The sequence below is a fragment of the Gekko japonicus genome, unplaced genomic scaffold (genome assembly GCF_001447785.1).
Source record: "Gekko japonicus isolate JY-2015 unplaced genomic scaffold, Gekko_japonicus_V1.1 scaffold13, whole genome shotgun sequence".
Taxonomy (NCBI): Eukaryota; Metazoa; Chordata; class Lepidosauria; order Squamata; family Gekkonidae; genus Gekko; species Gekko japonicus.
This window is the reverse complement of record NW_015172553.1, coordinates 3,185,604-3,213,424: the sequence shown is the minus strand read 5'-3', so window position 1 is coordinate 3,213,424 and position 27,821 is coordinate 3,185,604. Positions and strand designations below refer to the sequence as shown.

General features: G+C 47.6%; 1 protein-coding gene across 1 annotated transcript; it reads right to left on the bottom strand.

Moving 5' to 3' along the window:
• Positions 1–413: 413 nt before the first annotated feature.
• NPC1L1 (NPC1-like 1) lies at positions 414–27,054 on the bottom strand. Its single transcript, XM_015421088.1, is given in 20 exon segments — positions 414–745; positions 1,432–1,594; positions 2,379–2,492; positions 4,031–4,262; positions 4,894–5,044; positions 5,328–5,383; positions 6,182–6,305; positions 6,477–6,589; positions 9,262–9,452; positions 9,787–9,876; positions 10,023–10,160; positions 10,356–10,483; positions 12,050–12,164; positions 12,642–12,824; positions 14,147–14,275; positions 14,763–14,801; positions 14,804–14,943; positions 16,790–16,890; positions 22,101–23,638; positions 26,992–27,054. Coding segments are annotated over 20 exon segments (4,140 nt in total).
• Positions 27,055–27,821: the final 767 nt, after the last annotated feature.

Sequence of the window (27,821 nt, the reverse complement as noted above, 5' to 3'; positions counted from 1 at the left end):
CAGAATCTTTGTATTTTCTCGCATTTCCACCATATATGGAAATGCGTTCCTATGTTATTTTTACACCTCCAGCAGTTCCCTGAAACATTTACATAACATTTTTGCAGCCTATCTGGCATCCAGTGCCATCTGTATATCATTTTTATTATATTTTCTTTGTAGGACGTAGCTCTTAATAGTTTAATAGATTTCCATGTTTTTTCCCATTCCTCTCTCTCTAGCTTACGGGAGGAGCTGCTCTTCTGTCTGGTAAAAACAAGCACACGTGTTTCCAGTTTGAAAACTTAGGATAGGGATTGTCAGGGAGATGCCAGATCGCTTACTGTCAGATGGTTAGGCTAGCAGCATGAGTTCTGTTGTGTAGACACGCCACAAACATGCATATACATTGAACGTAGCAGCTGGGTCCTTCTCTAGGCCTGCCTTGTCCTGCTGATGTGATTGCCTTCCACAGCGGAGGCTGGATGTTGCACACCTTTCCCAGAGTCTGTGCCTGGCGCTGAGGCTGTTCTGCAAGTTGACTCCTTCTTCGTGGTGACTGTCCAAACCCTTCCGTTTTTGCTGTTCAGGTCCTTTCCCTCTTCATGGTTTCCCCTGGAATCTGAGCCTGTTTCCAGAGGCTGGCAGTGTCTGGGAGAGACACTTTCACTTGGGCTCTGTTTTCCTTCAAAAGCAGGGTTGCTCACGGCCAGGCTGCCCACTCTCTGCTGTTGTGCCTGTACCCAAGCCTGGTTGACACTGGGCCCTGATGATGGAAGAAGGAAAGGGTTAGAGCAGGCCAGAGAAGGAGGTGTGGTACCACGTACCCTGGCCTGAATGAAAGGCTCAGTGCAATGTAATGTCTCTCTCTGGGACAGCTACTGTCCAGCATTGAGCGGTGAATTGGCTGTAGAAATGCACTCATCTTCCTGGGGAAATTGGTTCTGTCTGGATGGGCAGAAGCCAACTGGCTGAGAATTCCTTATCCCCTACCTCACACAGCTCAATTTTATCTTTAAAATGTGTTTTTAAATAGACCCGGGGGGGGGGGTTAAATAGGAAGAACTTGCAAGTGGTGCTTTAAAAACGTTTTAAAGGTCTGAAGCAGATATAGAACAAATGACTCAAGCAGCACAGTATTTGCTGATAAGTGCATCCGTGAAAACACACACATCGCAGACAGTGGGAAGACAGGCAGTGGTACAGAATGTATGTATTGTACTAGTGAGATATTTCCTGTAGCAGTGGAGGAGGGGGGGCATCCATCCACCCTAGTTCTGTAGGAAACAGCCACCCGAAGTGATGCCTTCACCCTCCGAGTTTTGCCAGAGGCTCTCATGCCCTGCTTCCCTCAGAACATCATTTCCCCCAGAATTTCAGTCTCATTGCCTTGTGGAGCATGGCCAGGAAGGAAAGGGAAACAAGGCTGGCTGGGAGAGGTTGTGGGCTTACCAAAATAGCTGAGGACGACAGGCAGGAAAATGAGGCCATGCAGCATGCCCAGCACAGTGATGAGGAGGTTGACGCGGAAGAAGAAAAGCTGGACCAGCTGTGCCTTGGCAAAGGCCAGGACCACAATGCCGGGTAGGTTGGTCATTGCCACGCCAGCAAAAACCTGAAGGAAAAAGAGAACAAACATGCCCAGCATGTCACATCAAATGGGCAGCACTGGACCATGGGACTTGGAACATAAGATAAGCCAGTGCTTGATCAGGCCAGTGGCCCATCCAGTCCAACACTGTCACACAGTGGCCAAAAAGACCAGGTGCCATCAGGAGGTCCAGCAGTGGGGCCAGGACACTAGAAGCCCTCCCACTGTTGCCCCCCCCCCAGCACCAAGAATACAGAGCATCACTTGCCCCAGCCTGAGAGTTCCTATCTATACCTTGGGGCTAATAGCTACCGATGGACCTCTGCTCCACATGTTTATCTAAATCCCTCTTGAAGCCATCTACTGTGCTGCTAGGATTGCCCAGGACAAGCTTTGGGTATCTTCTCAAGCATGGCACCAAATTACATCACACGGACACAAGCAATTACCAAGAACAAAAGCTGACTAGCTCTTGCATCAGTTCCAAGGTAACTTGGGATGACCTATCTATTAGGACAGAGTCCATTTAGATGGGGACCTTGAAGGGGATTCCTAGCCATAGCAAGAATGAGGGCAGGTCAGGGGCAGGACTTCAGGTCCCTGCAATGGAGAAGGGTGGTAGTGAGTGTGTTGGGGGAGGCTATGACAACAGATTGGATGAAGAAGTTACCTTATCCAACAGCCATGAAGGTTGGGCTCTCTCTTCCTTGCCACATCCTCTGGTGGCACCCCAAAACCCAGTATGCTCCAGGAACAACAATAGTGTCCAAATGACCTTTTCCCACATTGGTCCCGCTACTGTACTCACCGCACTGCCCATATTAATAGTAGCCTCTTTGGCCCTTTCTAGCTTGGTGGGCCTGGTGCTGATGGCAAAAGAGCGGGTGATATGGGATACAAACTCCACTGAAATGCCCACGGCCTGGGGAGAGAATGGAGTGGTTAGCAAGAAGTCTCAGCAGAGCTCTTTCATTTCAAATGTGCACAGTTTGGCATGCCAAGAGACTCTAACAAGTTCTGCACAATGTCTGTAGCAAGTCAAGACTGGACTTGACTGTCATTCTGTACTGATGTACCTGCTCCTTTTGCTGTAAGCCGATGGAGAATCAGCTGCATTTTAACAATATATTTGTGAAGGAAATATTCATGACAGGACAAAGGGAAAGCTCTGGCACAGCAGCAGAGCCCTTCAGGCTGCTTTGCCTACGGAAGCATCTCTGTTGCCCAGCTACCAGTGTTGGCCGTGTAGAAGAGCCCATGGCAGGTTGCTTTTTGCTCATTTTTTAACCCCCACCCCCACAAACAGGTGGGCTATCAATGTAAAATAAAATAATCAAACATGAAAGTTTCTAAACTCATTTTTGACTGCATGGTAATTGAGCAGCCTTCTTTGCTTTGAAATGTCTACCTCTCTCCATGCATCAGTCTCCCTGCTGCTCCATGCCAACATACCTATAGTTTCATAATATCTTCCCCTTCCAGAATTCTCCATAGGAAAGAACAATCCCCAGAAATAGGAATGGGCACAAACCAGGAAAATGCAGTTTGTGACGGTTGGTGGTTTGTGGTATACCCAGTTTTTGAGCCACAAACCATCCCGAACTTTTAGAGGCTAAATGAATCTGTGAAAGTAGTGTTGCAGTAGAATGGTCCCCCAGCATGCTAGAGACACCAAACGTGCAGGGGATCTCCAACTGATTCTCCTCTACCTGCCCTCCCAGTTTGATGAGGATTGGAGTTACAGGGTTCGAGTTACAGCCCCCCCCCCAAGGTGCCCCCATCCTCTATTGTTTCCAAAAGCAGCAAAAAGCCCACAAAAACCTGCAAGGGCAATAGAAGCCCAGCAGAACAGAATCAAAGTCTCAGAGAATCTCTGCAGTAGAAACTGGGAGGGGGGCATTTTTGCAAGCCCAGCAGAGCTAGTGCAATGTGCCCAGCAGAAACTGTGACTGTGGGAGTTCAAACCCAACAGGACTAAGGTAAAGCCAGAGAATCTCTGTAGCAGAAACTGAAAGTGGTTGTGGGGGCATTTTGACAAGCCCAGCAGAACCAGTGCAATGTACAGAGTGCCCAGCAGTACCAGTGCAATCAAAGAGTGCCCAGCAGAATCCAGTGCCATGGTGGTAATGCCAGCTCAGCAGGACTGATGTCTAGCACAGAATCACACTCCAAGTAAGGGGTTTTTTTTTTTTTTTGCAAACACTAGAAGAATGCTGGCAAAAGGTGTGTGTGTGAAAACCTCTTGAAACTGACAGGACAAGTCTGAAACTGACTGTTTTGAAATTCGGTAAACATTTTGTTTGAGCAGACAGAGTCTGTCTGGAAATGTCTCCATTCAGGAACCTGCACAAACTTCTAGGAACTGCTTGAAAGTCTGTGGGAAGTTCAAGTCAGTTGACCCACCACAAACTTCACTTCGCAAACCACAAACTACTTCTTGTAGAGCCAGGCATAGCTTACCGTCACTAGGTTGATGAGAGAGATGGCATTGTACGAGATCCCCCACAATGCCATGGCTCCCACAGTGTCCACCACAATCATGATGATGGTGAGCAAGTTGATGAAGCCCGAACGCAAGTCCATGCCCAACAGGACACAGCACACAACAAAGGTGGGCACCAGGCAGAAGACCAAGTTGACGAAGCCTGTTATGGCAATGTTCAAATACTGCTCATAAAACACATAGGTGATCCTGCAAAAAGAGAGGCTTTAAGGAGTGCTGGAGTACAGAAACCAACTTTGCTCCTGCCTTCCAAGGGAAGAAATCTGTTCTCCCCCCACTGTTGGCTTTGTTATGCTTTAAAAAGGGGTTAGACAAAAATTCATGGGCAAGGTAAGTCCTTGAGTGGCTGTCACAGTGACTCAATGGAGCCTGATTGGTCAGAGACACTAACCCTCTGTTGCAGAACAACAACGGGGTGAGGGACTCTTGCTCCCATGCCATGCTTGCAGACCTTTCAGAGGCATCTAGTTAGCCACTGTGTGAAACAGGCCTCTGAAACTGATGGACTATTGGCCTGATCCAGCACAGTTGCTCTTATATTCTTATGACTTACTCATTACAAGTGTTGGGATTATGTCTTTCTTGAATGAGTGGGACACTTTCTGTCCTCCTCTCTGGCTATGGCACACACTCATTTACTAAGCTGAACCTGACTTTCAGGTCCTGTCAAGATATGGGGTTTTGACGTTTCCTTCCTGCCATGGGACACAACAACCCTGTGGCTCTTACAGACACCTCAATTCCTTATTATAGTTTACTGGCAAGTACCACACCACACACACCCCCAGCTCCTCTTCCATAATGGCTCATGCGGTCTTACGAGTATGGGAAGACTCGGAAACTGGGATCCGTTCCTGGTACTTTCCGCATGCTGGCTGTGATGTTGTCTGACAACTCTCGTGCCACCTTGAGTGCCGCTGTGTACTCTTGCGAGTTTTTGAGGGGTGTGTGATAAGCCATGAACCGGGAAGCTGTGGGAAGCCAGAGATTCTCATTTTACTGGCTGTGATCTCAGATGGAGATTCCTATATGGGCCAGTGCTGACCATCCAAGCCCCTTCCACATTCAGAGTGGAAGAGCAGCTGAAATGACTTTGCCACCTCCAAATTTATGCTAAGAAAATGACATTGCATCCCATCTGTACCCTCTCCCCCATAGAACGAGAGACCCAGGACCCTCCTTGGGGGGCAACTGTTCATCCCCACATGGACATTGTTTGCTCCATGCAGCCTCAGAGAAAGAGAGGCTTCTCACCCAGGATTTCTCCATCTGGCCCCAGTCGTACTGATGTGTCATAGGCACCACGGCCCCTGCAAAGACAGAAGGGGACAGGGTGAGTGAAGGAGGAACAGATAAATACCGAACTGCCCTGTCAATTGAACAATGCAGATAAAGAGCATGGCTAGGATGCTAACCCCTCTAGAGGAGAACACACCTGACAAGCAGCAGCTGTTCACACCAGGGGCCTGATTCTCTGGACTGAATCTCAGCTTCAAAAAAGAAAGGGGCCAAAAGGCACCCTCCCCAGAAAGCAACACACAAGCAGTCCAGCCCATCCATGCCCAAACCCAGGTCCAGCTAGCCTGGAGCCAACTTGTTTTTTGGCCACAGCACAAGGAAGTGGTTAAAATGGCCATCTGTTCTCTGACCACACAATCAAACAAAAGAGAAAAGCCAATACCCAACACAGAGGGTGGTTGACTTCCGTCCATAGAGATGCTGCAGAAGTCTGGTGTGCGGCTAGAGTTGCCTTGCACTGCCCTTGATGAAACAAACTGGAGTGTCTGCTTCAGCCACATGGTCCCAACTCTGCACAGAACTAGAGATAATCCCTGCTGCCACTGCCTAGTAAAATGTCATTATTTGGAGAGATGGTTGAAAGATTCACCTTCATACCTTCTAAATGTTAAAATATGCTTTCTGGGCCATCATGGTTAATATTTCAGTAAATGTTCAGCAAGGCACACCACTAGAACTCACGGAAGCAGATTGCTCAGTATCGTACCAGGCTATTATCTGTCAGATGTCCCAGCTATATATGGGAGTGGATATAGTTGTGGAAACAGCAGCCCAAGCCCTGCTGGCCTAACCCATTTGGCAACACTCACCCTTTGGGACAATTGAGATTAGGTGTGTCATTGAGAAACCAGGGCAGGAATTCGTTGAATTGTTCCACGTCAGGCCGGAGAGTGTCAGTTGTCAGCTTCATGCACTTTGAGCAGTATTGGTCTGCTGCCAAAGGAAAAGGGGAGGTGGCTCTCACGTCAAGCCCTAGATCCAGGCAGGCATCTGCAGTTCCTTGAGGAAAACCAACAGCCTTCTTCCTCTCCCCCATCCCTTTGCTATCTGGGCTGCATGTTTTCCCACACTGCTCCCAGCCCTCCTTGCTGCAGAAATACTTACTGTTTGTAGAGTCACAGAACTGGCCAGATTGTATGCGGCAGCAGCTGGACATGGGATTCAGCCAGTCTATGAAGTCATCTACCCACGAAGAGGCAGGAATGGCCAGGTAGGACCTGTAAATGTAATGTAATCATTTGGGCCAAACTGGATGAAAGGCAGGGAATTCTGGGATTAGAGAGCCCAGTGCTTTCAATTAGCAGGTACATGGGGGCCCAATTTAGAATGGGACCACAGTGTGAGGAGAGGGGGGAGTTAAGACTTTCCCTCATGTCATTTTCCCAGTCTGCAATGGCCTCATTCCTGACTAATACAAGTATCTCTATATCCCAATGGGGCAGATAGTGGTGCTTTCCCAGGCCATTTCAGATTGGGGAAAGGAGTGGGGTACTTAAAAGCCTCCCGTGTTTCATTAAATTCCCTAATCATACTCAGTAATTGAATTTTTAAAAACACTGGGAACTCCAGAATTTCCAGACTCTCATCTGGTTTGGTTTCTAGCCTCTCTGGGGGCCACTCTTAAATTAACTATGTTACCACCTACTAGAAGAGAGACAGCCCCTATAGGAAACTTTGCCCAGAGTTGCCTGTTGCTAGCTTTGACAATTGCCCATGTAGTTTTCCAGCTCCTGGAAGTTGAGAACATTTTTCACTGTCATCCATGCCTCGGTGAACTTCAGGAGTGCAACATGCTGGGTGTGTGTGTGTATTTTTAAAAAGGTTAATCAGCTAACCCAGATCCACTTTGTCTGCAACTCAAAATCTCCTGTCCTTCTCTTATGGATGGGAAAGTTGGGAGAACCCAAATGCCTTCCTCATGCAAACAGAATGCTAAATGTATGTGCTGGAAAATGCCAATAATTTCTACCAATCTACTCCAGAGATGTGAGGTGGCCTATCAAAGCCAATACGTAGCTTTCACAGCTGTTTAGTTGAAATTTCCTTTCAAAGTTTCAAAGCCTGATTTGAATACACATTGTGTTTTAACATTTTCCTCTTGTTAGCTAAGGACCAGCCTTTCTCCTTCCTACCCCCATACGTGTGTGTGTGTGTGTGTGTGTATATAACACACATATATACAAGAAGGCTTAAATGCTGGATCTTTTAAGAACAGAGAGCTTGCTCTGAGCTCTTTGAAATTCTGAGAATGTGTGTTAGGTTCACATACATTTTCCCCTTGCATTCATAAGGTCCCAGGTTCAATCACCAGCTAAAAGGATCAGGCAGATGATGAAGGCCTCTAATTGATACCCCGGAGAGCCACTACCAGTCAGAGTAGACAAAACTGATCTTGATAGGCCAATGGCCTGACTCAGTATAAAGTGGCACAATGTGAAGCCCTGCTCTAAATTCCTCTCCATCACGACGTTTTAGACACCAATGTTCTGGGGATTTCCTCAGAAGGCATGGCTTCATAATTAAGAACATAAAAAGAGCCCTGCTGGATTAGACCGATAGTCCATCTTGTCCAAGATCCTGTTTCACGGCTGACCAGTTGTGTTTTGGAGAGCCAACAAACAACATGGATGCCTCACCCCTCCAATGATGTTGCCTTCTAGCACTGGGTTTCGGAGGTTCACTGCCTCAGAATATGCCTTCAGGAGGGCAGTCAGAACTTTGCACACCAAAAGACACTGAAAGGTTGAGGAGGAGGTTGTTGCTCACGTTTTTTCTGACTTTATTTGTGTTTGAAGGTAGGATTTTGAATTCTAGATTTTGCTTTGTGAAATTTTGGAATAGCCAGTGGATAGAACCATACATGGGGTGTTTTTAGTCAGTAAGGGAGACTTAGCCCTGGCTCTGCACTTCCTTGTGGCTGGGTATTCCATTCTCATGGGGGTTGGGGAACTAGGGGGTAGAAATTGCTGCAGCTGCTTCACATTCTAAATGAAATGCCATCTGTGTTTCTGCAGCTGTTGTATTATAATCACCCCCTTCTCACCCCATGCCACGACTTCGCTTTTAATTTGTGTGGTTAAATATGGTGTGTCTTTAACTTCCTTGTTATTTCTCTCTCTGGGTCTGTAACACTGTCACCAGGAATTTAATGCCAATATTATTAATTAACCTTTCCCACAGTATTGTTCCCAAGCTCTAAGGCTCCATTGCACTATGTGGTCCTGAGGATGAGACTCTTATATTTTAATAGCATAGAACTCCAGGTTAACAATAAACACAATAAAACGTTATTTGTACAAGAAGCGTCTTGGTTTCAAGATGATTTGTAACTTATCTCTTTTGTGAATAAAATACTGTATATTAATAACTCCTGACTGAGGTATCACTCCCTTTCACTTCACAAACATTCCTCACTCTCAAATCTTCCTTTCTCTTCAGAATGTACTCTGACTAGTCGCTAATATGTCCTCTACAGTATTCTATTTTCTTTTTAAAATCTTAAATGCTTTTCACAGCACTAATATGGGATTCTAATCAGAAGAGTGCTTCTCAGACTCTGTAGTCAGCTGACTGACCACAACTGACTGTGAATTGCAGACCGACTGACTGCTACCTTCTCTCTCTCCACACTTCTTAGCTCTGCCCATACACTCTCAGTCACCAACCAATCACCTCACTCACTCATCCTCCTCTTTGACTTGCTTGCTCTTCTACAACTTACCAAACATTTAAAGAAACAGACACTTACAACTTTAATTCATTACACCCCAATCGAAGATTCTACCTATAAAAAGAAACTCCTTGCTGTTTAAAAATACATGTTGTGCATGAATACATATGGCAGGCAGGAGACATTCTTGCACATGAGGTAGTGCTCAGGGTAACTTACTCCTTGGGGAACTGTGTGGCGTATTGGATTTTCTGGGTCATGGAGTTATTGTCACATCCTGTGCTGGAACAGACACCATTCATTCCATCATATGAGGAGAAGTTGTAGCCCCCAGTAGTGACAAAATAGGTTGGGACACCAACCATAAAATACTGGTTCAGGTACTGAAAGTACTTCAGCATGTAGGAGTCCTGCAGACAAAAAGGACCACAGAACATGGCAGGTGATGCTCCAGTCTCCTTTAATAGTTCTCCTTTCTGCCACTTCTTGGCAAGGTAGCTATTGCCCCCTTGCCAGAGCCAAGTGGCAACATCAGCTTAAAAAGAATGGGACAGGGGAAGCAAAAGGAAACAAGTCTTCATATGTGAGAGAAAAAAGACTATAAAATAAGGATTTCTGCAGATTTATGGCAACTACTTAAGCCCCTGAGGATACTGAGAGAAGGCTCCATTTTGCCATCACTATAACAGCTTATGGAGAAATCTCTTTGTTTCCCACCCATGCAGCAAACAGATAGCCTCTCACCTCTGGCATAGACAGCTCCTGATCCAGCCCCACCTGGATATTGAACATCAGGAAGATCCCCATGCAGAACATGAAGATGAAGAGCACCATCTAGACAAAGAGGCACCAGTTGCAGTGAAAATGCTTCCCTTCCTGAGATGGAGCTGTTTCTTCACCCCACCACAACACTCCCCAGGCCTACAAGGTCCTGGGCCACCTGATCCCAGGCAACCCCCTGTTCTTCCAGTTCTACTCACCACCAGCATTCGGACGATGCTGTTGAGCAAGACAGGCACATAGAACCGCTTTGTGAAAGAGCGAAGGAGGTTCTTGTGCTTTTTCACCTTTCCCCGTTTCTCGAGGCGAACACAGCAGCACAGGTCAAAACGTGAGGCCTGGCATGGTAAAGGTGGTATTATAGGGGACAGTGCAGGGAGCAGGGGTGTGTGACCTACTCACCTGCAGGCCATTAACACCCTGGACTGAGTTAGCCTTGGGGAGCCCTCCTGCTTTGTAAAGAGGAAACACAAGACAATACCATCCCCACCCCACACACTGATTGTATAACTCTCAAAGGAGAGCTCCCCAACCTTCTGCCTGCGGGCATCCAGAGACACCAGGGCCACAAACGTGGTCATCTGAAGCAGGAAGTCAAAGAGGATGGCCATAGCAGAATTGAGGGCAAAAGTCCGAATTGCCGGCATCTCTGATAAAGCACCTACAGAGAGATGAAGTAGCCAGTCAGGCAAGAATTGATAGTTCAGTCATTACGTTATTGCACCCACCAAGAGTGCCTTGCTCTCTTTTCACATTCTGAGAAAACACTTAAAACTTGTCTTCAGAATTCTTTGAATCAGTGTTGTGTTGGGCTTTTCAGCCGACAAGCTCGATCCACACCGGGGCCCCTGCAGCGGCTCTTCAATATATCTGCAGAAGCCCTATCGCTGGCCAACCATCCAAGAGACCTTCTAGCAGTTCAGCCCATTTCTCTGTGGCTCCTGTTGCCAGCCTGAGTCAAGCCATAAAGAAGGGCTGCTGTTCAGTCCAGAACACCTGTTCTGCATGCAGAAGGTCCCAGGTTCAATGGCTGGCAGCATCACATGGCAGGTGCTGGGGAAGCCCATTCTCAGCCTCAAGCCTTGGAGAGCTACTTTCAGTCAGGGCAGACCAGACCAGTGTGTCCAGCCTTTCCAGGCCCAGGACCCACAGCAAACAGCTGACAGGATTTCATGTGCCATCCCTGTCACGCGACAGAGGGGAGCCAGGGTGATGTCACTGGTGCCATGGGCAGAAAATGGGGGGGAAAAATCAGAGACAGGAAACACAAGCTGAACACCAGGATATGTACCGTAGCGAGCAGCCAAGTGCTGGAACTATGGAAAAATCCTCTCTCCCACTGAGTGACCTCGGTTCATTGTGATGTGCAAAGAGAGGCAAAAGGGGTGGTTTCTTGCTCTCTATACATGTGCACTAAGTGCAGATTCTTCTAAATGGCCAGGGTCCAGCGTACCTAAGGGACCGCGTTTCTCAATATGTTCCCCCAAGAGCGCTACGGTCGGGGTCGCAGCACCTATTGATGGTTCCCGGCCCCAAGGACATCAAGCTGGCTGCAACCAGGGCCGGGGCTTTTTCGGTGGTGGCTCCTGTCTGGTGGAATGAGCTCTCAGAGCAGGTTCGGGCCCTGCGGGACCTGGTGCAGTTCCGCAGGGCTTGCAAGACGGAGCTCTTCCGCCAGGCCTTTGCATAGGAGCCGCCGCCGTCACTGTACCACCACCGAGTTGCCATCTTCAACGGTGGATTAGACCTGGAGATGAGCCGGCCCTAGGCAGACGCCTAGTTAACCAAAGAATGTATGCTGTCAGGTTAGGTTGATGAATGGAACTCATCTTGGTTTAAGAAAATTTTAACATCAAGAGCACCGCACTTTACTTAATGATTGTTTTTATGTTCTTTTAACTGTTGTTATGGCAATTGCCTTTGTTGTAGCCGCCCTGAGCCCGCTGGGGAGGGCGGGGTATAAATCTAATAAATAAATAAATAAAAAGCAGCAGAAAAATAGTGGTTCTATAGAGGCTTAAAATGCAGCAGATGAGAGGTTCTGTGTCCCACCTGGGGTCCTGAGTCATGAGCTGAAGACAACTGGAGAAGACAAGAATGAGCTAGATACACCAATACTCTGATGTGATATTCCAGGCAGTTTCATAGAACATTCACCTGAACATTTCTTATTTAGAGTTTTGCACTCAATCTGATGAGGTGGCAGAAGAAGCAGCAACCCACTCACCCAAGAAGAAGCAGATGGCTTCAGAAAGACTGCAGAGGAACATGCTGGGAGCCACATTCCCCAACACTCGTCCAATGTGTTGCTCCCTGCTCTCCCCTGGCTGCTGCTCAGATTGCTGCAAAGATGGACAGAGAGATTACAAGGAGAGACCCTACTACAGAGCACACCCAGCATGGCTTCCTCCTCTGTTCCCAAATGGGGATGGTCCCAGCCTGGCCCGTAGCTAACATGGGGCCTGGCCCCCTAATGTTTCTTCTAGGCCCCCTCCCTCCTGGGCTGCCTCCAAAGTGCTCCAACTTACCACCTCCACTGTACTTTCATTTAATTAGTTGGCCGGGGGGCCCCGAGGCCCCCTCCCAAAGAATTCCCTAACTATGGGGCTGGTCCCAGCCAGCCCTCTTGAGGTGCAGAAATAGCTCCAGGTTGGTATCAGTCGAGTCCGAAACCCAGGCTACTCCAGGAAAATGGTAAGGTGAGAATATATCCCCTGCTCACAGGTATCCCTCCATTTACCCACACCTCTAAGGAAAAGCTGCCTGGGGACACAAGTATCTGCATCTCTGATCTCATGTCTCATGGACATTCTTCGCACCTGGTACTCCAACACGAAGATGAAGATGTTATCAGCACCAACCGCCAAGACCAGAAAGGGAACAACCTCAACAATGATGAGGGAGGAGGGCAGCCCCACATAAGAGAAAAATCCCAAAGAAGACAGCACGGCCCCCACCACTACCAGGATCCCACCGAGGCCTAGTGTCACCTTGGAGTCCACCTGAAAAAGGAACAACATGATAAGTACAAGAAGAAGAAGAGTTGTTTTTTATACCCCGCTCCTCACTACCCGAAGGAGTCTGAGAGTTGCTTACAATTGCCTTCCCTTTCTTCCCCCACAACAGACACCCTGTGAGGTAGGTGGGGCTGAGAGAGCTCTGAGAGAACTGTGACTGACCCAAGGTCACACAGCTGGCTGCATGTGGAGGAGGGGAATCAAATCCGGTTCTCCAGATTAGAGTCCACTGTTCTTAACCACTTCACCAAGCTGGCTGTACTGGGGCAAAGCAATGTGAAGGGAAAGGGATGGCGATTGGCCAGTTTCTAAGGGATGGTAGGGTGATTATAGACAGGAAGGAGGAGGGTGGGGTCTCTCTCCTTTAACCGGGTATTGTGATGAGCTGTCCCAAGAGGGGTTAGTCTTGACTCCTGCATTGCCTTGATCTGGAAGGGTGCAAAGACTAAAGACCTATAGTTGTAAACTATGGAATATGGAAAATTTCTTTAAGAGCATGTGTCTATCATTTGGGCAATGTCTGCTAATGACTAAGGAGAGAGCAAGTCTGCTAAGAACCATCACAGTTCCAACAGGCAAAGATGGCTTCTGGGCCCTTACTACCCATAGCCAACCAAACTATCATAGGAAAGCTAATTGTGTGGTTCTCATAGTACTGTGGGCCCTTGGGGAGACCAAGGCTCCTGGAATTTTGTCTCCTTAATCATCTCCATTGTGGCGGCTCTGACAAAGGTGGGGGCACTCTGTGAGGAACACAGACCTAGGCTTGTTAATGTTCTGTAGCTCTCAAAGATGCTGTCCCACAAGCCTTAACAAAACAAGCATGAAAAACTGCAATCCCCACAAAACATTCAACTTAAATACATTTATGTGGCTATGCCTGTTTCATATATTTAATTCATGGAACAGAGTACAGGAGGTTGAGGCATCTGCTGCCAGCATTCTGAATGGGTGAACACCAGATTCTTGATACCCTTGTTAAGGGCAATTAAGGGTGTGTCTGCTGCCGGAACCAAGCCCGTCTCTTCCTAAGGGAAGCGCAAGCATTCTGCATGCACTTCTTGCACTGTGCCTTCTGTTGGCGTATGCTGCCTTACTTCCTCTCCTTCCTTCTATTTTGGAAGCAATTTATTTTGGGGTGACGGTTTTTTCCATACTATCTGCGCATTCTGCTCTGTTGAAAAACATCCCCACTAAGTCTTGACAGCCATAGAAGGCAGGCTAAAATCACCTCCACAGGGACAAGCTTCCCCACCCTGGTCTGCCTGATTCCTTGCCCCCGCCCGTGCTCGAGCAGCCTTTCATACCAGGAGATGTGTGCAGCTGGAGTACTCGCCCAAGGCCAGCGTGATGTACAAAAAGATCACCAAGTAACTGATAGCAAAGATAGGGAAGTCTTCCCAGGTGGTGCGGTTAATTTCATCCTCCAGGGAGCGCTGAAGTTTGTGGGGAAAGACAGCAGCTGGTTAGAATGCACCAATCAGATCAGAGGTCAAGGAGCAATGATAGCAGGACCTTTCTCCTGCAAGAAAACCCACTCTGAGCTCCTCATTGAAGCAAGGAATGAAATGGGCTCTATAGGCAGGGAGCAGTTATGTCAACCTCCTGTGTGATTTCTTAATTCCATACATCAGTTAAGGCTTTGGCAGGAGCACCAGGCATGGCTGCCAGAAATTCCCAGTGGGCAGCTGCAGTCCATTTGGATCCATTATATTCCAAGGATGGAGCAACCTAATTGGCCTCCAACTCCTCACAAGTTCCCTTCAGTCTAAATCCCACCTGGCTTTAGCACCCATGGTCAAGGAAGGTAGTTTGTGCTCCCTGCTAACGATGGCAGGAGAAAGGATTGGCCCACTCCTTTGTGTCCGACTGTGATCAAACTGCCCTTGATGGCTAGAGAAGAGATTGAATGCCCCCCCATACCTCAGCCATGTAGGCAATGGAATAGTTGTCAGCATATTCCTGCTTTCCTGCTGGAATTTCCCTAAAATTTCCAGGAATCGCTTCTCCCACAACATCACCATGTCAAAATGGGGGTCACTGCTGAGGTAGTTGTTCAAGGAAAAGGTAAGGATGAGTGCCTGGGATTCAGAGTATTCCTCTCCTATGGGGTAGATAGAAAAGGAATCAAGAAGCAGTGAACACAGAACCCCAGGGAAGCCAGAGAGTCCCACTCCCTCTTACGCAGTCCCCCCCTCCCCTCCCCTCCATGATCAAGGCACAGTTCCCGACTTTCAACCTGATTACGGCTGGGGGTGGGCAGGGGACAACATAAGTTTAGCCCTCCTCATTACTTATATGGCCAAATTAACTTTTACTCATGAAGCTTCATACCGTTGAAAGTTGTGTTGTTCTTTAAGGTGTTACTGGACTCAAATTTTATTCTGCTATTAGAAGAAAAAGAGATTGGATTTATACCCCCACCCTTCACTACCCGAAGGAGTCTCAGAGTGTAGGTAGCTGAGGCTGAGAGAGCTCTCTCGAGAACTGCCCTTGAGAGAACAGCTCTGAAAGCATTTATGACTGACCCAAGTTCACACCAGCAACTGCATGTGGAGGAGTGGGGAATCAAACCCAGTTCTCCCAGATTAGAGTCCGTGCTCTTAACCGCTATACCAAACTGGCTCTCAGACTAACACAGCTACCACCTGAAACCATGCCTAAACACGAGGAACTTCTCTTTTCCCTGGAGGTGTTACAGAAATAGTCGCTATCTCCAGGCCACGGACAGTGCTCTATGCTCACCAGAGGAGGATAGTACTTTGGAACTCGAGGACTGTAATGTATTTTTACCTGTTTCTTCCTGACTCACCTGCCCAGAAGTCATCTCAAGCAATTAGCTCTGCTGATAAGACGTTAGGCAACTTGCCAAGAAAATCCCTCTGCCATCCATAACGCTCACCACAAAGCAAAGACGCTACTGCACTGAGTGCCATAAATGATTTTAACTGAGGAATTATCAGAGTTCCCTTGGATGGCGCTAGTAAGACCTGTGGAAGGTCAGAAATTCCTGCTCTGGAGCTGAATGCAAATAGAAGGGATCGAAACTGTCTTGGACATGGTCACAATGACTGGTGCCTCAGGGAGGCTTGGATTCTTTCAGTTGATGGGCTGGGCTAGGCTTAAAATCCGCAGCTTTGACCTTCTCTAGCCAAGCTAGTCATCCCCGCATTGTTGCATCAAGCTAGGGAGATAAGTTCAGCATTCCAGCGCTCCACGGGAACGAGCTCTCCAAACTTTCTCTTTCCAGGAAAACTTGGGCTGTGAGGACCTTCCTGTTCTGCTCTCTAGCTCTGTTTTATTGATTTTTTTGGGCCTCAGTAGTTCCTTGAGTGTCCAAATGCCTTTAGGGCTTTGTTTATATGAAGGACTCTGCACCCAGGGGTGGACTGGCCTTTCAGCTTACCAGGAAAGGTCCTAATGGGCTGCTGCCTTGGAGAGCCCCTGGCTTAGCAAACTACCTCTGAGACACAGGCAGTGGCACCCCAGGAGCCACTCAGCTTGGACTTTGCCAGCAGCAAAAGGCAAGCCTGTGTCTACTGTCATCATTACTGGCTGGTCTGAACTGAGTGGTTCCTGTGGAGTCAGCAGTGCAGGGGACACTCAGGCCTGCTCCTGGTTGGTTTCAATATTCCAATCTTCCCTAGCAATACAGCAATGAAATGAATCTTTTCTGGCCTTTCCCTTCATGGTACAGAGTGTGATGTACATAAGCAGTTCCCTTAGAGCATGTCAGGAACCACACCTCTTGCTTAAATGACACAATCTAAATTCCAAGGGACAGCTGAAAACTTGGGAGAAGGAAGAGTCTCCAACTAGATGGACACCTGGGTCAACCCTGTTTGTTGAAAGGGGAGGTATGTCCCTGGTCTTCTGATGGACACCTGACTAGTTGTGGACATTAGTTTGCAACTCGTGATCTCTTTTGTGCAAAGTCATATATCTCCTACCTGGATAACCCCCTACTGCCAGGAAGGGAAACACAGGAGCTCCATAGTCTGCCATACAACTCAGCTTCAGCTCTGTGATGTCTTGGAAGGAGAGCGGTGAGCTAAGAGAATAAGACAAAGCCATAAATAGATAATCGGAGGGGGAAAGCCCATCCCCCATTGTTGCACTGAGTGAGGGAGATACCTTCAGCATTCCAAGTTTCCACTAGAAGAAAAGCAGCCTTCTGGAAGGCCCCTGAACTATGTTGATTGGGCTAAAGATGAAGCAATAGAAGTTAGAAATGGGGCCCTTCCTCAGTATTAGGAATTGCACCATAAGAGAGAAATAAGGTCAGGAACTCCAGGTAAGAACATTCCAGGAGATTTAGAGATGGAGACTGGTAGGGTTGCCAGCTTCCAGGTGGAGCCTGGAGATCCCCCGCTTTTACAACTGATCTCCTGCTGACAGAGATCAGCTCCCCTGGAGAAAACATAAATGAGAGAACACGGGAGGAAGTGGAATTCCAAAAACAACATCCGTGACAAAAATAACGAAGAGTCAATAAAGATAAGTTGCAAAAATGTTTACTGTAGTAATTTCTGTAGAAAATTTTCTTCTATTATCGCTCACACGCTAACGAATACCGAGCAATGAACAATTCGTTTCACAATATTTGCTTTATCTGAGCATGTAGCAATCTCAATTCTTATCAATCACTACTTATCAATTCTTGAAGGAAACATTCCATGTTGACTCTCTAATAACAGAACCCAAATATTGTGAAACAAATTGTTCATTGCGTATTGTATTCGTTAGCGTGTGAGCGATAATAGAAGAAAATTTTCTACAGAAATTACTACAGTAAACATTTTAGCAACTTATCTTTATTGACTCTTTGTTATTTTTGTCACGGATGTTGTTTTTGGAATTCCCCTGGAGAAAACGGCTGCTTTGAAGGGGGGACTCTATGGCATTGTACTGAGGCCCCTCCCCTCCCCAAGTCCCACCCTCTCCTGGATCCGCCCCCAAAGTCTCCAGGTATTTTCTGACACAGACCTGGCAACCCTACTGGGTAGGGTGGACTTTGGGAAGGGGAGGGAGCTGAAGAAGAATATGATGCCAGACGGTCTGCCATTTTCTCCAGGGGAACTAATCCTTAGTCTGATGAGTTGTAAATTCTGGGAGCGCTCCAGGCCCCCACTCTTTCTTCTCTTTTCAAAAACAGTGATTGGTTGCTTTGTGGCATCAGAGAAAGTTTGAAAAAGAAACAGTTAAGATCTTTCAACTCATCAGTGCTAGGCAGGTCATGTTAATGTTCCAAGTTTTCTGGTGGTAAGCTTTAAAAATTAAAAAAAAAAAGGTCAAATGTTAATGTCATTGAAAGTGTGAAAAGTGCAATTGTAAAAAGTGGTTGTACCTGATGTGGTTTAATTTTGTATATTTAAAACAGTAAGTTGAATACTCACTTATGCATTAGTTGATTTTGTATGCCAATCTCATGACTGTTATTCTTCTTGTTAGTTATTTCTCTGTATATCTAAAAATTATCTCTTGTGAATAAGGAAGACCATGCATGGCTTACTAGCTTGGAGTTGCCAGCTGTGGGCTGGGAAATACCTAGACGTTCTGGGGGTGGAGCCTGGGGAGGGCAGGGCTTGGGGAAGGGAGGGGCCAAAATAGCCATTTTCTCCAGGGGAGCTGTGCTGTGGCTTTGACCAAATGCAACAAAACAAATCGACCCATTATTTATATATTTACCTTTTAACCAAAATAACTAGTATGAAAGTATAGGGGACACAGTTTTATAGTCTTGCCTTGGGCATAAGGTAATGCTCTGGCAGACATTTCCTCCTGGGAAATTGATTTAGGTCTGGAAATCAGTTTAATTTCAGAAGACCTACAGGCCCTGCCTGGAGGCTGGCAACTGTAGGGGGGAAAAACTTTTGGGGGAAGGACCTCCGGTTTTCTGATTGTATAGCGCAGGGGTGGGCGGGGGGGGGGGGGGGGGGGGCGGTGTCCCATTCTCAAGTAATTCGTTTTGATAATTTATAGTGGTTCATACTGACATCAGGAGATCATCCAAAAAATGAAGAGAATTTTTAGCATTTCTGACCAGAACTAGAAATGCCACGAGTTTTGCAGGGAAGCCGTTTGGTAGTCAAACATATTCTGTTTGACACATTCAGACCATCAGCTGATCAGGGATATGTTCACCTTGCATCAAACAACTGCTGAACCAGTTTGCAGCTGCCTGTTGCATCAAAAACCTACTCACAGCTGATGAGGGCCTGAGCTTGGAGTTGGGGTCTGATCTCCCACCACTTTCCTGCAGACAGGGCTTGTTGTGCTGGGGCACAGTGGAAGGGGAATCGGCTAGGAATGAGTCTCTGATCCATCCTCCTCAGAAAAATTGCTACATGGTGAAGCTGAGTGACTGGCTTTTGATCTGTGTTGCAACAAAAAGAGAAGAAACAAATTGTTTCTCTTCCCACCACTCCAAGTTGGGGGGTGGGGAAAGAAGTGGTTGGCTTCTGATCTCCCTACTTCAAAAGAGAGAGAGAGAGAAACAATTAATCTCCTTTTTCTGTGGCTCAAACTGACAGATGGAGGTGAGCCTGGTGAGGAGAAGTAATAAATTTCTTCCCCGTAACACACCTCAGAGTAAGAGCTTGGGCTACAAAGAACAGGAACAGTCTCCTATTTTCTACAGGTGTAGCTATCAGCTCGGGGAGGGCAGAAGTGGAATCAACTATACTCAGGGGTCATTTCGTAGAAAAAGAGGTGCAGGAGCTCATTAGCATAACTCATTAGCATGATATTTGCATGTGCCACACCCCCTGACATCATCTGAAGTGTGTCAGAAGGCAATACCCACCGCTCAGGCTCCACTGGACTGTTTTGGATTGCTAGCTATTGGGGGGGGGGGAAACGTGCAGATCTGTCCTCGCAGAGGAGGGAGAGCTTGTACCTGAATAAAACTTGGTCTTAAAGGTGCCACTGGACTGTTTCGGACCAGGGGGCTGGGGGGAGCTCTGCAGCTTACCTGGCTGCTTCTTGCTCTGACTGAGGGCTGCTGGGAGCAGGGGGTGGGGCTTGTTGCATGTGCCCGCCCCCTGGGCTCTTTACTGCCGGAGCTCCGCTCCTATGTGCTCCTGCAGGAAATGACCCCTGACTATACTTCTTATCACCGACTACCCACACATACATAACTTTGCTGCATCTCAGCAAACCTGAGATGTAGCGAAGCTTCCTGGTTGGGAGATCAGAAGGACCTGACAGCTGCAACCAGCTGGGAGTCCTGATTCCTCCCCCCCAAAAAAACCCCCCAAACTTGGCAGGATAGAGAGAAAAATTTCCACAGCAGGAAATCAGAAACCGACTCCCAGCCAGTTAGGCACAAGCTCAGAGTCAGCTTCTGATGACTGCAAGCAGCCTGTTCTTTCGAATAGATGCAGACAGGCCGTGAACAGCCTGCAAATTAATTGGGTGCCTGATCACCACTCTCAGATGTGAGCCAAACTAGCAGGTATTCAAGCATCCCTATTCAGAACATTAGGTGGAAATTTCTCACGAGCTAGCAATAACAGAATTATCCTTTCACAAGGATAACAGCCCCCCCCCCCGTGAAGTTTTCAGTAAGGTAATTCCTATACATTTTTACATCTTGTCAGGCATGCTGTAAGCATAATGGTCATTCCACAAATTAGGGCTGCCAGCTCTGGCATGTGAAATTCCTGGAGACTGGGGTCAGAGTGTGGGGAGAGCAAAGTTTGGGGAGGGAGCTCAGCAGGGATGTGAATTCATGTGGATCCCCCTCTACCCTCTGAAGCTTCCATTTTCTCTGGGGGAACTAATCTCCATAGTCTAGAGATGCGTTGTAATTCCAGGAGAACTCCAGGTTCCCCCTGGAGGATAGCAACTACCAGAACAGTGTGGATAAAAGATCTGTTTTTAGGCTGGGGAGTCCTTAGTTCTTTCCCTTCCCCAAAATCTGTCCTTCAGACTGGAGCAATGCCCGTTCTTAAGGAATCAGGCCACTGTGCTGCCCCCAGCCAGCGTTTAACTGTAGTTTTAAGTAGAACTGCCATATATCTTTAAGAGCAGTTGCCCCTGGGAATTGAAGTCTTTAGTTAGACATCCCAAAGCATCCCTGTGACTGGCTGATTAACAGTCATTTCCTGCACTCAGAGGCGCGGGGATTTGAGTTTACAGCTTTCTTCCCGTTTCTTTGTCTACTCTTTAAACGGCAAAGGAGGTGGGAGCACACAATCTTTTTCGCCATGAGCCAGTGAACTGAATTAGATTACAGGCCACACTGATGTCACTTTCTCCTTCCCCTCTCTTTTCCCCTTCCTTGATGATATTTCAGACAATCACTATCATTTTCTCTCCACTACTAACTCACTCCTCCCTTTAGCATGCCTCTTTTCCTGTCATATGTGCTTGTACACACACACACACACCCAAATCCGAGCTTCCATAAGTACAGCTTCTTTCTCTCAGTATCTCCTCATGCCCCTGAAAAGTGTGACTTCCCCACCCCCTTTTTCTCTCCCAGTTCGGTTTCTCTTCCTCAGGGGTGCTGTACACAAACATTCACAGGTGGGTTCCATTGAAACTAATTGTGGGCAGAATAATGTGCTTAGGAAATTTATAGCTGCCATTGAGATGTAAAAATGACTTGTAGGCAGAGAAGAACAGCAGAATAAGAAATCATTGCTTAATATAAGAGAGCTGCTGTGATTTTCGTCTCTTTCTCTCTCTTCATCTTTGCCCCTTCAGGTAGTCGGTAAAGTCAGCTTTATTATTTGGAAGGGTTCTATCTTATTTCACAAAAATATCACACCAATCACACACACTTGTGTATATACAAACTTAAAAGATCCCTAAGACAGGGTTGGGGAAGACTAGCTGCTAAAGACCTGCTTGCACTTGTAACCTCTGTTCTCTGACCTTAGGAGCCCGAAGGTCTGACTGGGTATAAAGTAGCTGCATTGTGTGTTGGTGCAGCACACAACCTGGGTGGGCCAAACAATGCTGTAGTTGTCTGATCATAGTTTGTCATGAGAAAAGAGGAAGTTAAGCAGGTACCCTGGCTTTTACATATGAAACCAGGATGCCTTACAGGAAAGGAACCATCTACCTTGAATTGCTTGCTAGGAAAACTGACAGGGGGTGGGAATTCGCTCCAGGCTCCCCACATGGGAATCAGCCAGACCCGAACCCGAACAAATCTATGCAGTCTCCACACTGGGGCATATTTAGCCACCTCACTTAACATCCAGCCCCCTCCTTGCCTGTGGTATACATGAGCCATAATCTGTCACTCACTTGATGCAGTAGAGGAAGTGATCTCTCCAGTCCACTGTGCCCTGCTGTCCGTTTATTGTCTGGTTCGCCGTCATCTCCAGATGAGTGAGATTGTTCTGGAAATACTGCAACAGGCTGTTGACACAACAGTCAGAGAGGCTGGGATTTTGGGGGTTCAGAGGTGCATAGCAGACATCTTGGAGAGAAATATTCCTGTCATGCTTTTCAGACCAGACCTCAATGTTTTGCAGCTTTGACTGCAGGATCAACAACTGCTTTAGCACATCCATCGACAAAATCCCATTGAAGTTCTTCTTGCCCAGGATGAGAGAATCATAGGTGTAGTTGGGATGGCCTTTGGCTGTCAGGATTACCTGGTTGGTCCTGAAGAAAGGCCCAAAGTTCTGATCATAGAAGTCCTTCTCCTGCCGGGCCCGGCTGTCAGGGGAGGACCACAACTCTATAGGGTCTGTGGTAAGTTGGATGAAGACTATTCCGCTGGAGAGCGCAACCACCACCCCTGTTGAAATGACAATGACTGTAATAGGGTAAGAGGCCACCAGCATGCCCCAGCTGCTGAAAGCTCTGGTCAGGAAGTTCTGGATTGCCCGGCTAAGCTTTTCAGAAGAGGTCAACCCATTGCTCACCATCTTGAGGCTCTGATCTTTTGATTTCTTAGCTGAGGAGCAACATCGCCACACCAGGAAAGACATAAAAAGCAGCGTGAGAAGGCAGAACAGAAGCAAGCACAGAAATAAGGATCCACGCATATTACCTACTTTAAAGGGTGGAGGTGCAGGGGTGGGAGATGGGATGTGAGGGCAAGAATCAGGGCAGTCTGGGCAGGAGCATCTGTCTCCACTCCCTCTCACGGGTTCACTGCACTTCCAAGTAGTCGCATTGAGTGGCACAATGTCATCCCCAACGACGGTGTCATCTGACACCAACTTGAACAAGACGGCCAAAGGAGCCAGCCCATTGCTTGAGTCCCCCTGGAAATCCAGCCACCGCTGAGTGGTGCACAAAGTGGACCCGTATTTGCCACACATGGCACCAATCGCATAGCCACCAGTGGCAGGCAGACGGACACCCTTGCAAGAGTTGAAGGACCGGTCAGCAAAATCCTGTTTGTAGTAGCACTGGTACTCCAAGACGCCCTGCTTTTTTATGTCGAAGATGGTGGTGGTGTTAAAGACACGAGTGACATTGGTGAAGAGGCTTTGATTCGGGCTGCAGGTGTTCTGGCAGTAGATGTTGGCAAAGTTCTCAGCACATGATGGGCATCGGGACAGAATCGCTTGGGAGATGGTGAGGCTGAGCTTCAACGCTCCCAGCTGTAGAATGGAACAGCAGGCAAAGGTGTCATTGGCCCCTTTGTATAACATTGGGCAGGTCGTCTTCAGGAGTTCAAGGTGGTAGCCAGAAAGCTGCCGGGCTTGTGTGTTGGAGACGCAAGGCACAGTGGGGGTAAGAATGCCATTATTAATCTCGGGGTTCTTGCCACACGTGTCGTAGAACGAACAGTATCCAGCACGATGGATCTGTGTAGGAGCAGCAGCCTTGGTTCCACAGGGCCCAGAAAGAGGAAATACAAGAAGTCAGCAGGAAGGTGGGTTGGGGGTTAGGAGGATTCAGGTGTGTATAAAATTCAGGATGGGGCCAAGAAACCTGAACTCTGCACTCAGAAGAAGTGTTGCTAATTCAGCTAGATCTCAAACATACTTTTGGACTGCATAATTTATTAAATATATTCTGCTTTCCCCCCATATAATTCATGTTGCCATCCTCCAGATGGGGCCTAAGGTTCTCCCAGAATTAGAACTGATACAGAGATCAGTTCGCCTGGAAAAAAACAAAACCAGCTGCTTTGGAGGGTGGAGTCTGTGGCATCATACCCTGCTGAGGTCTCCGTCTCCCCTTCTCAAACCCCACCATCCCTAGACACTGCCTTCAAATATCCAGGAGTTCCCCAATCTGGAGTTGGCAACCCTACTGGGAATAAAGTTCCAAGCACAAACTTCCAGATAATGTGTTGACCCAACAAGGAAAGGGACAAGGACTTTGTAATGCGTGACTTGGTGACTATTCTGATGCAAAGAGATGAAGGGAGCCAAGAGAGATGGTGGAGAAGCTGGACAAGAGGGAGACAAGACTGCGAGGGGGGGGGGGTGGGAACGGCATAGACTTCTAAGGACCTAACTAGGATTGAGCACAGGAAATTCCCAAGTCGGGAGCTGTCGTTTTTTAGATGTTGCTCACTCAGCATGAATCCTTGCAGTCTGGAGAACAGCTGTCACTCCAGGAGTTTAGTCTTCCACCCTGCGCTGCTTTCCTGATCTATTTGCCTCCTTCCCCGGGAAAGCTTATATGTACTTTTATCAGAATAGCAGAAATGAGACTGCTTTCTAAAGCAAGAGGACTAATTAATTTACACCATTTTGCCATTTGGTTTGGAGCTGCGGTGGCTCAAGTGGTTAAGACGCTGAACTGCAGGCTGTGGAAGGTCAGTAGTTCAGCAGTTCGAGACCCAGGGGTGCCGCATGACGGAGTGAGCTCCCGTCTCTAGTTCCAGCTCCTGCCAACCTAGCAGTTCGAAAGCAAGAAATTGCAAGTAGATAAATAGGGACCACTTCGGTGGGAAGGTAACAGCGTTCTGTGCGCCTTGGTGTTTAGTCATGCCGGCCACATGACCACGGAAAAGTCTTTGGACAGCGCTGGCTCTTCGGCTTTGAAACGGAGATGAGCACCGCAACCCTAGAGTCGGATTCGACTGGCTTTCGAACAAGGGAACCTTTACCTTTAGTTTACCTTTGGGGCTGAAAACTTTTGGTTTGGGTTTGGTACTTTACTGTCTGTAGAGCACAGCGTTAACTGCCTTCACGTTTATCATAAAGAAATCTTGTTTACGTATCTATCAGTCTACACCTTGGTTGCCACTTGCCTTTTCTCAGCCATAAATGAGACGTTTGCACAGAGCAATGGCATCTCTTGTTCTGCTTCAATAATTTTTTGCTTACCGTGATCTACATCCCTGCACCCTGAAATGCTTCCTTAGGTACATCTCTGGTTTTACTGCATAGGTACACCTCTGGTTTTACTGCAACCTGGTTTCCTTCATGGGCACTGAATGGTGGCAAATGAGAGCAAACCTTGGACATATCTGATGGGCTCCCGATTCTGTAGAGGAAACTGAGGGGTCATATGTAGTCCTCTGTGTTCATGTGGTAGGGGAAATATGCCCTTCCCTCATGCAGGGCAGCCTAGTAGCCCAAGAGGCGCTGCCTACTGCTCAACTTTTTGAACACTTAATAAAACCATGAAGCCAGCATGGTGGAGTGGTCAGTGTGTTTGATTAGGATTTGGGAAACCCAGATTCAAATCCTCACTCTGCCATAGAAGCTTAGTGGGTGATCTTGGGGCACTCACACATTCTCACCTTAACCTATCTTACAGGGCTGTTGTGAAAATAAAATGAAAGAGGGGAGAACAATATTGTAGGTTGCTTTGGGTCGCTATTGGAGAGAAAAATGGGGTAGAAACAAATAAATCTGCCACTCATGATTGTTCATGCTCCTTGGCCCTTATCCCTCTCACTGATAGCACAGTTGGGATCTCCCTGCAGAAATTCCCTCTCTTGTCATACCTAAACTAATTTGTCTTTCTCATTTCCCCAAATTAACTTCTCTCTAGTACTGCACTTGAGGACCGCGATGGCTCATAGGTTAAGACGCTGAACTGCAGACTGGAAGGTCGGTAGCTCGGCAGTTTGAGACCCGAGTGCCGTGTCACTTTCTGGCCCCAGCTCCTGCCATCCTAGCAGTTTGAAAGCAAGAAATTGCAAGTAGATAAATAGGTACCGCTTCGGTGGGAAGGTAACAGTGTTCGTTGCACCTCTGTGTTTAGTCATGCCAGCCACATGACCATGGAGAAGTCTTTGGACAGCGCTGGCTCTTTGGCTTGGAAACGGAGATGAGCACCGTCCCCTAGAGTTGGATTCGACTGGCTTTCAAGCAAGGGAACTTAGAGTTACCAGCAATCAGGCCCGTAGTTAGGATTTTTTAAGTAGGGGGGGCATTTAAATTTCTTAGGGGGCACTGGCTAATCGAATTAAAGGAATACCTGGCTCCTTCCCCACATCTACCACTGCTCAGGGGCCCTAGGCTGGATGGGAAGCAATGGGGCATTGCCAGTATGTCAGGGGGGCTAGCCCCGATATGCCCCACTGTAGCTATGGGCCTGCCAGCAATGGGAGTAATCCAAAGACTCCCCCTTACACAACCACTTTTTTTGCACACCAACAAAAGGCCACACACACATTGACTGTGGAGTTAGGGTTGCCAGTTCCAGGTTGGAATATACCTGAGGATTTTGGGAGTGGAGCCTGAGGAGTGTGGGGTTTGGGGAGGGGAAGGATTTCAGTGAGGTATAATGCCATAGAGTCCACCTTCCGAAGCAGCCATTTTTCCCCTGGTGAACTCTCTCTGTTCCCTGGAGAACAGTTGTAATAGTGGGAGATCTCCAGCTGCCATCTGGAGGTTGTCAACCCTATGTGAAGTACTACCATTAAGGGACTGTTTGAGAGGGAACCACTTGTAGACCACACACCAGCCATGCGAGGCAAAGACTGCATCTGCCAGCTCCTACTTCTACAGGCTCAGAAGCACAGTTTTGATCAATGCTTGCCAATATTGGGTCTTGCCAGAAATAACTCACCCCCACCCCCCCAAAGAGTCAAGTTGGCCAGGCTTGGTCATCTGTCTCCAAAGGCTTCTAAACTGAGGGGCAGCTGATGGAGGCAAGTCCAGCCCCCTCTCACATGCCACCCATACATTTTCAAAGCAAGTACTTCCTGCCCCACCTGAAGCCCCAGTTAATCCCGCATGTCCACCACTGGCTCCCTGGCCCCACTTACCAGGCCTGGCCCCACCCTGCTCAGCAACAGGGCCAGCTGGGCAATCAAGAAGGCACTCAGCATTTTGTAAGCTGTTCCTGGACTGCGGTGGCAGACTCCTTGAGAAGGGTGAGACCCACTGGGCTGGAGTAGCATGTCCTCCTTTGCCCTGGCTTCCTGTTATGAGCAGCCCTGGTCTGACAGTTGGGAAACCAATCAGGCTGGGCCAGGACTGTAAAATCCCCATTATTATTAACTCAGCCAGGGAGTTCAGGGTTCCCATTGCTCTGACAGAGTAGCTTCTATTTGCGAATCCCTGGAGCTGGCTCCTCCCTTGCATCCCTGATAAAAGATATAGCATCCCCCTCTATGATGGCCCCATCTACTTCCCTCCCTCAGAGGCAAGGTTTCCCCTCTGTTTTTCTTTCCCTTTACTGACTGAGCTGCCTTGGTAATTCTTTGCTGAATTCTTGGTAATTCTTTGCTGAAGAACTCTGGCTGTGCCACCCTGTCAGAGGAAATATTTTGGTTGTGGGGCTCAGCCCAGGAACTTGAGGGAAGGACCAGGAGTTCATTTTAACTTAAACAACTCAAGGTTTTTTGAAATTCAAAAATAAAATATTTTATATTACATAGAGGGGAAAGGTCAGGTGAAATCAGGGGCCGAAACGTCTGAGGTAAAACCAGTACAGGCACAGACTTCAGTTCTTATGTTTCAGGCTAATGAGAGTTTCTTAAGCTTTTCACAGTGACTTAAATCTTGATGTTGAGAGGCTTTTGTTCCAGTGTTTTCCCCAAACACTCTAGTACACTTTCCTGGAGTATTCTCTGACTCTTTTGGTTTCTAGAAG